Genomic DNA, 15,457 nt, shown 5'->3' on the forward strand with positions numbered 1-15,457 from the left:
CGAGGCGAGCATGGAACGCAAACCTCCACGTGCGTTCCACCGCTGAGCCGGACATGACTGAGGACCAGAATATGCGTCAACGCGTTTCCCACAGGGTGTTTTCAAAGACCATAGTTTGTAGACGCTATAACTTTTGCGCAAACCAATCAATATGGGCTTGTTGGGATTTTTTTACCACAAATATGTAGCAGAATACATATTGGCTTAAATTTATGAAGAAATGTGATTTTTTTTCAATTTTTTATTGGATATGTTTTATAACAGAAAGTAAAAAAATATAGTTTTTTTTTTTTTTCAAAACTGTCAGTCTTTTTTTATTTATAGCACAAAAAAAAAAAAAAATGCAGTGGTGATCAAATAACACCAAAAGAAAGCTCAATTTATGGGGAAAATAATGACATACATTTCATTTGGGTACAGTGTCACATGACTGTGCATTTGTCAGTTAAATCCACACAGTGCCGTATCGCCAAAAGTGGCCTGAAGGGGGGTAAATCTTCCAGGTCAGGTGGTTAAAAACAGATTTTGTTGCACTATTAATATATATATATATATATATATATATATATATATATATATATATATATATATATATATATATATATATATATATATATATATATATATATATATATATATATATATATATATACAGTGCCTTGAAAAATATTCATGCCCCTTGAAATTTTCCACACTTTGTCATGTTACAACCAAAAACGTAAATTTACTTATTGAGGATTTTATGTGATAGACCAACACAAAGTGGCACATATTTGTGAAGAGGAAGGAAAATGATAAAAAATTTTTACAAATAAATATGTGAAAAGTGTGGCGTACATTTGTATTCATCCCCCCTGAGTCAATACTTTGTAGAACCCTTTCACTGCAATTACAGCTGCAAGTCTTTTTGGGGATGTCTCTACCAGCTTTGCACATCTAGAGAGGGACATTTTTGCCCATTCTACTTTGCAAAATAGCTCAGGCTCTGTCAGATTGGATGGAGAGCGTCTGTGAACAGCAATTTTCAAGTCTTGCCACAGATTCTCAATTGGATTTAGGTCTGGACTGTGACTGGGCCATTCTAACACATGAATATGCTTTGATCTAAACCATTCCATTGTAGCTCTGGCTGTATGTTTAGGGTCGTTGTTCTGCTGGAAGGTGAACCTCCGCCCCAGTCTCAAGTCTTTTGCAGATTCTAACAGGTTTTCGTTTAAGACTGTATTTGGCTCCATCCATCTTCTCATCAACTCTGACCAGCCTTCCTGTCCCTGCTGAAGAAAAGCATCTCCACGACATGATGCTGCCACCACCATGTTTCACGATGGTGATGGTGTGTTCAGGGTGATGTGCAGTGTTAGTTTTCCGCCACGCATAGTGTTTTGCTTTTAGGACAAAAAGTTAAATATTGGTCTCATCTGGCCAGAGCACTTGCTTCCACACGTTTGCTGTGTCCCCCACATGGCTTCTCGCAAACAGAACTTCTTATGGCTTTCTTTCAGCAATGGCTTTCTTCTTGCCACTCGTCCATAAAGGCCAAATTTGTGGAGAGCACAACTAATAGTTGTCCTGTGGACAGATTCTCCCACCTCTCTGCAGCTCATCCAGAGTTACCATGGGCTGCTTCTCTGATTAATGCTCTCCTTGCCCAGCCTGTCAGTTTAGGTGGATGGCCATGTCTTTGTAGGTTTGCAGTTGTGCCATACTCTTTCCATTTTCAGATGATGGATTGAACAGTGCTCTGTGAGATGTTCAAAGCGTGGGATATTTTTTATAACCTAACTCTGCTTTAAACTTCTCCATAACTTTATCCTTGACTTGTCTGGTGTTTTCCTTGGTCTTCATGATACTGTTTGTTTACTATGGTTATCTAACAAACCTCTGAGAGCCCATTCACACAGGGGCGACACGACTTGCCGGGGCGATCTGTGAAGTGCACCGCGACCTCGGCGCAACATGCAGGGACTTTATATAATTGAAGTCAATGCAAGTCGCCTCCAGGTCGCCCCAAAGTAGTACAGGACCCTTTTTCTAAGTCGGAGCGACTTGTGTCACTTCTATTAGAACGGGTCCTGTGCTAATCAATGGCAGGCGCCCGACTGCAACTTGTCAGGCGACCAAGTCGCCTGACAAGTCGCGCTAGTGTGAATGGGGTCTGAAGGCTTCAAAGAACAGCTGTATTTATACAGAGACACGTTTCTGATATTTATTTGTAAAACATTCTGAAAACCATTTATCATTTTCCTTCCACTTCACAATTATGTGTCACTTTGTGTTGGTCTATCACATACAATCTCAATAAAATACATTTACATTTTTGTCTGTAACATGACAAAATGTGGAAAAGTTCAAGGGGTACGAATACTTTTCAAGGCACTGTGTATATATATATATATATATATATATATATAAATATATATATATATACTGTATATAAACATTCAGGGAAATCAAACAGAGGCTTACCAATGGATGGGGGGCCTGAGAGAGAGGAATTCGTCTTCCAATAAAAATTCCACAGTCTGACGGTATTTCCACCTTAAAAAACAAACACATTGCGTAATTTAGGAATTCAAGCAATCAGCCTCGTGAATATGATTTTCTGCACATTGGTCAATGGTTCTATATACTGGAAAACATTTGTAGTTCACCTGACTTTCCAACTGATTTGCTCATCACTGTTTGGGAATACTCCTTCTGCTGTAAATTAACAAAAGTGGTTCCCAGGTGTAAACATTTTAGAAGAAAGGGATTTGATAAGGGCTCCCGTTTCAGTGTTGACTGGAGCATGGCTTTAAAAATTTGAGATGAAATTAAAATGTTTTTGTAACTTTTTTGGATTTATATTGGAATTTGTACGTAATGAATTTCTGAGGTCTGATTGGTGTGATGTTCAGTGGGAAGAATGTTCCTTACATTGGTGGCCATTGGGAATTCCCCCCCCTTACAGATAGCTAATGTAGCACTACTCCCATGGGAGCTGCTGGATACGGATTCCCCTGGGTTACCCATAGCAACAACTTAGTTTTTTTTGTTGTTTATTTGAGAACTGGGATGGGAGAAGGGATAAGTGGGATACTCCAACTGAACAAACTATGCACAATTTCAGGACTTTTAATCTGAGTTGAATGCGGCAAGGCTGCTGCTTCACCTTGCCACTGTAGTGAAGTAGTTAACAAGCAAACTATTCAGTGAATCTCTCTTCAGGGCCCCGCTTGGTACCCCCTTTACCCCTATTTTTCAGGGTTCTACTTGGCACCCCCTTTACTCTGTCATACTGTGTGAACTGACCATCTATCCTCTGACTTCAATGGAGTGGTCCCCCTTCCTGGGCAGACCCTTAGGCAAGTCCCCTGGTACTCACGGACACTGTTTTTCCCAGATGACTCTGCCAGCTCTACGGGATCCTTTAGGCTCAGCTCCACACCCGGCTCACTAGGCCGACTGCCTGTGACCATCTTCCTCAGACAACAGGAGGAGAGACAGCTGTCACCCTCCTCTTGGGACTCTACTTCCCGCCAAAGACACCCTGTCACATGTCCCCTTGGCTTTTATGAGCAATCCCAGGATGCACTGCGATTGTGCCCTCCCACTGGGACCCTCACAAAAGCCTATGTGTCACTGGCTAGGTTTCCCTCACTGCCCAACAGGCTCCCCTATTGGGTACAGTGGGGACACTCCCTCAGACCCAGTGAATCACACATGGGAACATGCAACATGCAAAACTAACAGATCTGGCTCCCCTGATAAGCAGCTGGAGCATAACAATGCTTTTAACCTAGCACCTATCTAGGAGGGTGGTACACTAAAAAGATAATTGGGAATTTATATGAGAAGCAGAAGTTGCTCATTGATTAAAGCGGAGTTCCACCCAAAAGTGGAACTTCCGCTCTTTTGCTTCCTCCCCCCCTTCGGTGCCACATTTGGCACCTTTCAGGGGGAAGGGGGGGAACGGGTACCTGTTTTTGACAGGTACTCTTCCCCACTTCCTGGAGATGGCGCCGCTGCGCCGTCCCTCTGAAGTTTGGCCCTTCCTCCTTCCCCCGCCCGACTGGGATAATGTAAATGGCTGGATCAATAGGTGAAAATAAAGGAAACAAGCCTACTAAACTAATGCAGACACCACATCTAAGTAGTTTTTATATTAACACTTTTAAGTAAAACTATAATAAATTATAATTTCCTATGTTGCAGCATGCATGGGCAGGCCTAGCTCAGATTTTGACAACTAAGTTGCTATCCGGGGCTTCGTTAGAGAGATTTTCCCTAACTTCTTGTCAAGGTGTGAGTGGATGGGAGCAAGAATGCAAATTACAAAGTCAAAGTGAAGTCCTTCTGAATCCAGGTGATCAATTACCACCAATAGAAAGCTCTATTTGTGAGAAAAAAAGGACATCAATTTTATTTGGGTACAGCGTCGCACGACCGTGCAATTGTCAGTGAAATTAACGTATCGCAAAAAAAAAAAAAAACGGCCTGGTCATTAAGGGGGTAAAACCTTTCGGGGCTGAAGTGGTTAACAAAGACCTTCAAAAAAAAAATGACTGATTTTATTTTCGGCATAGGACATCCTACCATGACCCAGTACCAGAAACAATAAAAGCTGTCTGCTCTAAACAGAACTGTTAAAGTTAAATATTCCCTTCTGCCTGTTCAAATGACTTAGCCAGCAGCTCCAGCGTTGTGTATTGCAGCCTTTACAGCACTAACCTGCTCCACTCTGGCGTCTGCCTTAATTACATCTGTCATTTCCTTGGACATAAATCCTGTCTCATCATCGATGCCTTCCTGGCAGCTTGTAGGAGCATTTTGTACGCAGATCACACCGTTCATCCTTAGCATATTGCCGCTCATAATCAGGTTGAAATAGTTTATAGGATTCTCCTCCGTAGCGTCGATAAACACCATGTCGTATTGCTCGCCCAAAGCGGCTAACTCCTACAAGACAACAAACAGAGTCGGAATGCAGATGTCCTCTTATTAAGTGTGAAAATGGAAACAGCCTGCGCGATAATAGACAAGAAAGCGAGAGATCGCAAGCAGAACCGAAGCAAGGAAATTTACTTATCTCCTCCAGGAAAATCCGTACATCATTTTCTTGCCGGGCCTAAAGAGGCGTTAAATTATAGAATAGAGGAGTTGCGATCAGGATAAAGAAGGTCACCGAGGTGAAATGCATGTGTGGTGGGGTTATTTATCGTTGGCAATTAACGGCAAAAATAATTACTCCAGGACCATAATCATGTAATTGGAAAGCAGAGATATTGTTCACCTAGCGAACAGAAAATAAAATGGATGTGTGGGTGATAGGCGAGAACTTTTTGACTTCAGGCAAATGTAATTAAAGGAGATGGACTATCGTAAATTCTTGTCCTCCAACTTTAAATAAGATGATTTGCTGCTAACATTGCTGTGTTTTTTTCCCACTTTAGGTTCATCATTTAAATTTACATTTAACTGTTCTTCCAACATTCTATTCACATATTTAGAGTGGAACCTGAGGGCTAATTTCGACCCTTTCTTTTTTTACTTCTTCCATTGGAAGGTCAAGAGCCTTTTAGTTTTGCATTGGTGTAAAAGCTTTTTCTACCTCGTTCTGTTTTATTTAGAAATTTTATTTAATGTTATATAACTAAAAGAGGTTGTAAACCTCGAGAAAAAAAAAAAAAAAAAACAACCTATAAGACAAAGGCATAATGAGCCAGTATACATTGCATACTAGCTCATTATGAAGAACCTACCTTAGAATGAAGCCCTCCAGCGGCACCAGCACACCACTGAGACATGCAACAAAGGTGTTATAGAATATTTAAACAATAAAAATATATCTAAAACACTAGCAGCGCTAAGTATAGGACTAAAGATACTTCAGCAAGAGTCCTTCAAAAAATCTATATAAACAATCCAGTCTGAAACAACGTGTGTCACATAAAGTCCATCAAAAAGGTAAGGGAGTGAGGGATCTTGGCTTATCCACCAGACTTCCACCACCGACCGGTGCTCCCCCCCTATTCTTAAAACTCACCAGACAGTGGGTGAAAGTAATCCTTCAAAATATCCACCAATCAGCGGGTATAGGACTCCAGACTTTGACTGCTAACTCTTTCCTTCCAACGTTACTCCAGTCACAACCACATGTAAATGAACAGAGTGGGGGCAACAATAGTGTAATTCCACACAAGATTTATTCAAGGAAAACCAAATTGAGCCCCTCTCCCCTCCAGATGTCTACTTACAGGAAGGCCGTTAATGAAGGCATTGAGTAAATATATACGCTGGATGGCCACCAATTCCAATTCCTTATACCGAGGAAGCATGGAAGATGTCCGGCGTGATGTTAATATATTGGGCGACCGCGCACTACAGCTCTGACGCGTTTCGTCGTGGAGACTTCTACCGAGAGCATGTGTGCGCGGCGCGGTCTGTCTCTATTTATAATAACGCCGCGCATGCGCACCAGCACCATGCTCGGCATTATCCCGGAAGTACATGATCTATGGGTACATCCGATATCGATGACTCGATACACGTCATAGTACTTCTGCCCGGCGCACCGGCGCCAAGCTTAGCGTCCACCCGGAAGTACATAGTCAATGACAACATCCGGTTCCCAAAGCGCAATGTGCGTCCTGGCACATCCGCCCGGACTACGGCTATGATACTGACGTTAATACGTCACTTCCGGTTGACGCTGCCTCTGAGGATATGTAAATGAAGTGACAGCAACACTTGCGATTAGCACTCCCTGATTCGTATAATGTATATCCATAACCACAAGGCGGTATTATTTACTATATGGTAATTTGGAGCACTTACATGAAGCATCCATATATTCAACTGAATGCCTTTCATTATACATACATCAACACATATAACTCATTATAAAATACACAAATCAACAGAGGCATCAAAGGACATATCAATATCAAATAGCAGACATAAACATTGGTGATTAAAAATAATAATAATTGCAAGGATAAACAAAGATTAAAATATGGCTTGAGAATATCTCAGCTCAAACATGTAAACACAATAAAAATACCTCAAAATATTGACATATAAATTATATAAAGAGGTATCTAAAACTTCAATGTGCCAATAACCAATAAGCTACTGGAATAATACCAAAAGACATTAAAAAAATTATTAAAATACACTAAAAACGGACAAAAGATACAAAGATGAAAAAGGTGAATAAGACACTTAAAAAACTAAAAACCGGGACCAGAGTAAGTACTGCATCAGTATATCAATAATTGCTGATAAAGCAGTTAATGTCCAAGTCCACATTCAGGCCCTTGGGATGCAACGACTCAGTAAGATAGATCCAGTGTGTTTCACGTTTTCATATTTTGCGGACCCTATTAGAGCCTCTCCACACTGGTTCTACCTTTTCCACCCCCCAAAATTTGAGATGGGTGGGATCGCTGTTATGGAAATCACGGAAATGGAGGGATAAACTATGATCTTTAAAACCATTACGAATATTAGTTATATGTTCTGATACCCTGACTGTTATTGTTCGTTTGGTCCTTCCAATGTACAACAAATTACATGGACACTGTATGCGGTATACAACATGTGTGCTGCTGCAAGTTATTAAGTCCTTTATTTCAAATGATTGTCCATTAGAAGGGGACGTGAAGCTGGTAAAGTTCCTTAGGTGTGTGTTTACCTGTTTACAGGTCTTACACTTCCTGCAGGCAAAAAAACCAACTGTCTTGTCCCAAAACATCGTTGGCTTCTTTGGAGGATCTAATACTTTTTTCACCACCTGGTCACCAAATGTCGGTCCCCTCCTATATATGAATGTTGGAGTGTCAGGTAGCACTTCACTCAGGACCTTATCCATACAGAGGACCGGCCAGTGTTTTTTAAAGATCTGTTCGACCTCCTGATGTTGAGCACTGAATTGCGAGATAAAGCTCCATTCGTGCCCTTGTGTATTCCGCTTCTCAGTATCCCTCAAACACTCTTCCTGAGAAAGCGTGCCTATTTCCGCAATCGTACGGTCCAGTTTAGTGACTTGATATCCTTTTTCAATAAATCTTTGTTTTAAGATTTGGGACTGAGTTAGAAAATCATTGTCTGTGGTACAGTTTCTGTGGTACTGTCAGGAGACTAGCCAGAGGAGAGTTGCCCGTAGGCCTGGCATGGTGGCCAATTTCCAATATGGCCGCACTCGCACAAATGCACGCACACGTATTGCGAACGCACGTTCACTATGGCAAAGACGTGTGTGTGCTGGCTCACACAATGCTTGTCAGATCTTGGCGCCCTCTGGCCTTTAAAAGAGGGACTGCAGCACATGGACATTGCTGACTGATCTTCAGCTTCCTGTTTCCTGTTCTTGTGTGTGTGCTTATGCTTCTGATCATCTGTTACCGACCCGGCCTGCCTTTGGATACCTCTTGTTATTCCCCCAGCTCTGACCTCGGATAGCCCACGGATCTGCTCTTGCCTCTTGTCCTGTGTATGACTTCGGCTTGCCTGACTACGTCCCTGCTCTTCTGTCTGCTGACCACTGGCTTACTGACTTTGGCATCCATCTCTGACTACGTTTCCTGCTTCACCCTGTCTGCTGTGATCCACCTTGGTGCCTACCTGCAGTACCCAGCCTGCTGTACCCACCTGCAGTACTTACCTGTTGCTCCAGCCTGCAATACCTATTTGCCATATCCAGCTTACTGGAGCCACTACAACCTGTTTCCTGCTGTGTGCAGTCTGCACCATCATCAGCTCCACTGGGTCCTACTGCTCACCTCATCTGGTATCCACCTGCGGAGAGATCTCCACACCTGCATCTCTCATCCGTGGCACAGCCTGCAATCCCTGCTTCTTTGGGCTTCGTGTTCCCTGTTTCCACCTTCAGGGACACCGAGCACCTAGCCGCAAGGAGAGCCCTCTCAGCATTTCGGCTTCAGGACCAGGTACGTGACAGTATCAGTCAGCCAAAAGATGTCTGAAGCCGACAGAGGTGCGTCTCCATTAGAAGCTCTGTGCCAACAAGTCGCAGCCATCACGCAAGCCATAACAAATCTGCAAGAAGACTATGATCAATTGGAAGGTCGTCTGCAGAGTCTATACACTACTCCTTTTCCTACCGACCAGAACCCGGAAAATACAGCCCCAGCCTCAGCTTCTGCTGCCTATAAACGCACAGCTGTCGCACCAACGATAGTGGTACCTCCACCCGAACCAAGGGTCCCCATACCTGAACGTTTCTCTGGGGACCGAAGAAAGTTCAGGGCTTTTAAAAACGCTTGCCAGTTGTATCTAGCTCTGCAACCACAGACTTTTTCTCTTGAAACCGTTAAGGTTGGCTTTGTCATTTCTCTGCTCACAGATGAACCACAATCCTGGGCCCATTATCTTTTGGAGCAAAAGAACCCGGTCCTCAACTCAGTCTCTGCTTTCTTCGAAACTATGTCGCAACTTTATGACGACCCCCAGCGAATGGCCACGGCCGAGGCAGCCCTACACACACTACAACAAGGGTGCCGGCCTGTTGAGGACTATACAGCTGAATTCTACAAATGGTCAGCAGACACCGGCTGGAATGAGGCCGCATTAAAGTACCAGTTTCGGCTCGGCCTATCTGAAGCACTTAAAGACGAGCTGGCTCGTGTCGACACCCCTGCCACTCTGGAACACCTTATCAAACTGTCCATCCAGCTTGATCGCCGACTGCGGGAGAGACGATCCGAACGAATTCAGTCCTCCAGACCTACCTGGATGCTACCCAGAGTTCCCCCAGGAATCCACTCTACGCCTGTTACCTCTTCTTCCTCAACACCCCTAGAGGGAGAACCAATCCAGATTGGACTGATGCATTCTGCCCTAACTCCCGAAGAAAGGACACGCCGTCGGCAAGCCAACCTTTGCCTCTACTGTGGAGGGGCTGGACATTTTCTTTGTAATTGCCCTGTGAGACCCAGTAAGCCCCGGCTTCCTGGCCCTGCCTACTCTCCAGTCACCGGGATTCACCCAGCTCACCTACTTCTACCCATCTCACTACAGGTGGCGGATAGGGAAATCAAGTTTCAGGCCATAATTGACTCCGGTGCTTGCAGTTGCTTCCTAGATCTTGCTCTAGCCAAGAAATTTAGCATTCCGCTTAGACCTAAAAGACTGAGCCTTACTGTTCACCTGGCAGATGGCACCATCCCCACATCGGGGCCCGTCACCCAAGAGACTGAACCTGTTATGACTATAACTGACTCTGAACATCAGGAATTCCTGTGCTTCGATGTCCTTCGCTCCCCCATATTTCCTGTGATATTGGACATCCCCTGGCTGCGAGCCCATAACCCCAGGATTGACTGGTCTAAGGGGGAGATCATATTTTCCTCTGCCTACTGCCGCCAACATTGTTTTGTACCTGAGTCCCTGAGCTCTTCCAGTTGCATGACCATCCAATCAGTATCGGATAACAGTCAGCTTGTCCCATCCAGCTACCACAACTTTCTAGACGTGTTTGATAAGAGGAGAGCCGATGTCTTGCCTCCGCATCGGCCCTATGATTGTCCCATAGAATTGCTGCCAGGTGCAGAAATTCCCTCTGGCCGGATATTCCCGTTATCCGAGGTGGAATTGGAAGCTCTACGTCTCTACATTGACGAAAATCTAAACAAAGGATTTATTCGTCCATCCTCTTCCCCAGCAGGCGCGGGGATCTTCTTTGTTGAAAAGAAGGACCACACACTTAGGCCCTGTGTGGACTACAGAGAATTAAATAAAATTACTATTAAAAATCGATATCCACTTCCCCTAGTACCAGAACTTTTTCAAAGATTTAGGACTGCCCAAGTTTTCACAAAACTAGATCTCCGGGGTGCTTATAATTTAGTCCGGATTAGAGAGGGGGATGAGTGGAAGACAGCTTTCCGAACCCGTTTCGGACATTTTGAGTATCTTGTCATGCCCTTTGGACTGTGTAATGCCCCGGCAACTTTCCAGCATTTTGTAAATGACATCTTTAGAGAATACCTGGATCACTTTCTGATTGTGTATCTTGACGATATTCTTATTTTCTCTGCATCACTCGAACTACACCGTGTACATGTGAAGAAAGTCTTATCTACACTTAGAAAACATGGACTCTATGCTAAAGCAGAGAAATGTGAGTTCGAGAAACAAGCCATCCAATTCCTGGGGTTGATAATATCCACCAATGGAATCGCCATGGACCCCCAGAAGGTGTCTTCTATTCTTGAGTGGCCTGCTCCAGTGGATAAAAAAGGAATCCAAAGATTTGTAGGATTCGCTAATTTCTACAGAAGGTTCATCAGAGGGTTCTCAGCCATCATTGCCCCCATCACTCAATTGACACGACAACACTCTCGATTTCAGTGGTCTCAGGAGGCCCAGGAAGCCTTTGATAAACTTAAAGCCCTGTTCACTTCTGCTCCAGTATTACAGCACCCAGAACCCACTCTACCCTACGTCCTGGAGGTAGACGCCTCGGAAGTGGCTACTGGAGCAATCTTATCACAGCGCCAAGGGCCTAAAGCTTTGCTCCACCCAGTAGCCTTCTTTTCAAGAAAATTAAGTCAAGCAGAAAAGAATTATGATGTCGGTGACCGGGAGCTGTTGGCCATCAAGGCGGCTTTAGAAGAGTGGCGATATCTGCTGGAGGGTGCAGCCCACCCTGTGATGATCTTTACCGATCACAAAAATTTGGAATACCTCAGGACTGCCAAACGGCTTAGACCCCGGCAAGCACGGTGGGCCCTGTTTTTCTCCCGTTTTAACTTTCACATAACCTATCGGCCGGGGTCCAAGAATAGCAAAGCTGACGCTCTCTCTCGAATGTTCCCGGAAACTCCTGAAGTAGCATCTTCCAGCACAATCCTGTCCTCCCAAAATTTTTTACTAATACTACCTAATCTAAAGTCAGCCATACAGCTAGCATCTGCCCAATGCCTGGAAACTGAAGTTTCAGCTTTAAGGAAGCAAGATGGATTCTTCTGGCATAACGATAAAATTTTTGTACCACAAGAGACCAGGACTTTAGTCCTTAAAGCATGCCATGATCATCAGCTAGCCGGTCATTTTGGGGTACACAAGACCATCGAACTTGTCCAACGTTCCTTCTGGTGGCCAGGCTTGAGCCAGGACTGCAAAGATTATGTTGGTTCCTGCACAACTTGCCTCCGCAGCAAAGGGAGTAACACTAAAGCCTGGGGCCTGTTAAGACCATTACCGGTCCCGGACCTTCCCTGGAAAATGCTGTCCATGGACTTCATTGTGGATCTACCCCCTTCTGAGGGATTCACTTCCATTTTTGTAATAGTAGACCGATTGTCTAAAATGTCACATTTTGTACCGATGGTGGGCACTCCCTCTGCCGCAGACACCGCCCATGCCTTTATAAAGGAAATAGTAAGGCTCCATGGTCTTCCCAGAAACATAGTCTCTGACAGAGGAGTACAATTTACCTCCAGGTTCTGGAGAACTCTTTGTAGAGCCTTAGACATTGACGTCTGCCTATCCTCGGCCTACCACCCCCAAAGCAACGGCCAGACGGAAAGAACCAATCAAACCTTGGAACAGTACCTTCGATGCTTTTCCACTTTCTCACAAGATAATTGGGTATCTCTGTTACCCTGTGCCGAATTTGCCTATAACAATTCAGTTCATGCTGCCACCAACCAGACTCCATTCTGGGCCAACCATGGGTACCATCCATCCTTTCTACCTGACGTGTTGCCTGAAAGTCCTGTGCCCGCAGTTCAAGACAGATTAACCTCCATCTTAACCAACTATCAGGTTCTTCAGGAAGCCATTTCAAAAGCTCAGGAGGATTATAAAAGGTACTATGATAAGAAGAGGAGGGGGAATCCAGTTTTGAAAGTTGGAGACAGGGTCTGGCTATCTACGGCTAATTTGAAACTCCCTTGCCCTTCACGAAAGCTGGGTCCAAGGTTCATTGGGCCATTTGAGATAAGGAGAGTGATAAACCCTGTGGCCTTTGAACTGAAACTTCCACAATCTTATAAAATCCACCCGGTTTTTCATGTGTCTCTTCTGAAACCTGCCTCTTCAGACCGTTTTCCGGGAAGAGAAGACCCACCACCACCACCACCGGTTACAGTGGGCGAAGATACTGAATTTGAGGTAGAAACAATTCTTGATTGCAGGAAGAGAGGAAGGCAAACTCAATATCTTGTCAGATGGAAAGGTTACCCCCCTGAAGAGAATTCTTGGGAGCCCGAAGGGAATATTCATGCTCCCAGATTGTTGCTGGAGTTCTTCAACAGAAACCCTGAAAAGGTATCGCGTTTGGGCATCCGGAGGCTGCCCGTAGGGGGGGGGCACTGTCAGGAGACTAGCCAGAGGAGAGTTGCCCGTAGGCCTGGCATGGTGGCCAATTTCCAATATGGCCGCACTCGCACAAATGCACGCACACGTATTGCGAACGCACGTTCACTATGGCAAAGATGTGTGTGTGCTGGCTCACACAATGCTTGTCAGATCTTGGCGCCCTCTGGCCTTTAAAAGAGGGACTGCAGCACATGGACATTGCTGACTGATCTTCAGCTTCCTGTTTCCTGTTCTTGTGTGTGTGCTTATGCTTCTGATCATCTGTTACCGACCCGGCCTGCCTTTGGATACCTCTTGTTATTCCCCCAGCTCTGACCTCGGATAGCCCACGGATCTGCTCTTGCCTCTTGTCCTGTGTATGACTTCGGCTTGCCTGACTACGTCCCTGCTCTTCTGTCTGCTGACCACTGGCTTACTGACTTTGGCATCCATCTCTGACTACGTTTCCTGCTTCACCCTGTCTGCTGTGATCCACCTTGGTGCCTACCTGCAGTACCCAGCCTGCTGTACCCACCTGCAGTACTTACCTGTTGCTCCAGCCTGCAATACCTATTTGCCATATCCAGCTTACTGGAGCCACTACAACCTGTTTCCTGCTGTGTGCAGTCTGCACCATCATCAGCTCCACTGGGTCCTACTGCTCACCTCATCTGGTATCCACCTGCGGAGAGATCTCCACACCTGCATCTCTCATCCGTGGCACAGCCTGCAATCCCTGCTTCTTTGGGCTTCGTGTTCCCTGTTTCCACCTTCAGGGACACCGAGCACCTAGCCGCAAGGAGAGCCCTCTCAGCATTTCGGCTTCAGGACCAGGTACGTGACAGGTACAGTTTCTTCTAACTCGAAGGAACTGCCCCCTGGGGATATTGGACAACCACTGCTGATGGTGTCCACTCTGGACGGGGAGATACCCATTCCGATCCGTGGGCTTGAAGTACACTTGAGTCTTCAGCCCACTCTCAAGAAGGGATATCTCCACGTCCAGAAAGTGAAGCTTTGTCCGACTCCAGTTGAAGTCTAACTTAATATTATTTATGTTGTTATTCAATTTTTCGCAGAATTTCTCCATGGAGGACTCAGTCCCTGCCCAAATGAAAAACAAGTCGTCGATATAACGACGGTACATGACAAGCTCCTCATGTTGGGCAGCATATATGGATCGGTCCTCCCATTCCCCCATGAATATGTTAGCCCGACTTGGGGCGAACTTGGCTCCCATTGCTACACCTCTTTGCTGCTGATAAAAAACACTGTCAAACCAAAAATAATTGTGCGCTAAACAAAAATCGAGAGCGTCTCTTAAAAAGCGTTTCTGAATATCGGGAATATCTTCCCTTTTGCTGAAGGCCCAATTAAATGCGAGCAGAGAGTCATCATGTTGGATGATCGTATATAGCGAGGAAACGTCACCTGTGACCAGGGAAATGTCTCCCTTGCTCTACACCACTGAGACAGCTGATATCTTCACTTTGAGAGGCCGAAACCGCAATGACGTCATTCCAGCACATGCGTTCCGGAGCCGCCATTTCTGGCTTGGGCTCTGAAAGTCCAGCACTGTAAGCCGGACCTTCAGAGCGTATGCGCCGATGACGTCATCGGCTGTATGCACTCTGAATATCTTCTAAACTGTGCAAGTTTAGGAGATATTCACAGTACCTACAGGTAAGCCTTATTATAGGCCAGCCGAAGACCTTGAGCACATCTGCCCCTGGCATTTATACAGTCACCCAGCATGCAACGAGGCACTTTCCTCTTCCAATCACGAGGGCTGTAACAATGCCTGTGCCCTCAGTTGTCAGGTTTCCTCCCACTGTCCAATATGCCTCCCTATTGGACCAGTGTGAAACGTTCAGACAAGCTGAGTTGCACCTGAGCACCATGTGCAGACCCTATCAATAGATCCTGCTCCTTGGTAGGCAGAGAGCACTATACATTTACTTGGCAATCCTCCTGGTAAGCAGAAAGATCCAAAAACTATATTTTTCTAGAAAACCTACCTAGGAGGGTGCTACATGTAAACTAGCTCTAATTCCTACAAAAGGGTGTCAAAAATGAGGTGTTGTAGAAAATAATTTTTTTTTTCCCAAGACATGTTAAACCCTGATGAAGGGAGACCATTTCAAGCACCCAA

General features: G+C 45.0%; 1 protein-coding gene across 2 annotated transcripts in view; it reads right to left on the bottom strand.

The window, feature by feature from the left end:
* Positions 1 to 15,457, bottom strand: part of LOC309561568 (D-threitol dehydrogenase-like) — a 117,587-nt gene that overhangs the window by 74,622 nt on the left and 27,508 nt on the right. Inside the window, exons 1-3 of one of the 2 annotated variants that reach the window (XM_082265549.1) lie at positions 5,090 to 5,117; positions 4,711 to 4,938; positions 2,467 to 2,538 (exon numbers count right to left, since the gene is read on the bottom strand). In XM_082265549.1, the coding sequence (XP_082121675.1) occupies positions 2,467 to 2,538; positions 4,711 to 4,908 (270 nt within the window). In that variant the 5' untranslated portion in view covers positions 4,909 to 4,938; positions 5,090 to 5,117. Of the gene's footprint in view, positions 1 to 2,466; positions 2,539 to 4,710; positions 4,939 to 5,089; positions 5,118 to 15,457 lie in introns of those variants that run through there. The other variant, XM_082265548.1, reaches the window with a different exon arrangement.

The sequence above is a fragment of the Pelophylax lessonae genome (assembly GCF_965119305.1).
Source record: "Pelophylax lessonae genome assembly, chromosome: 8".
In the NCBI taxonomy this organism is placed as follows: Eukaryota; Metazoa; Chordata; class Amphibia; order Anura; family Ranidae; genus Pelophylax; species Pelophylax lessonae.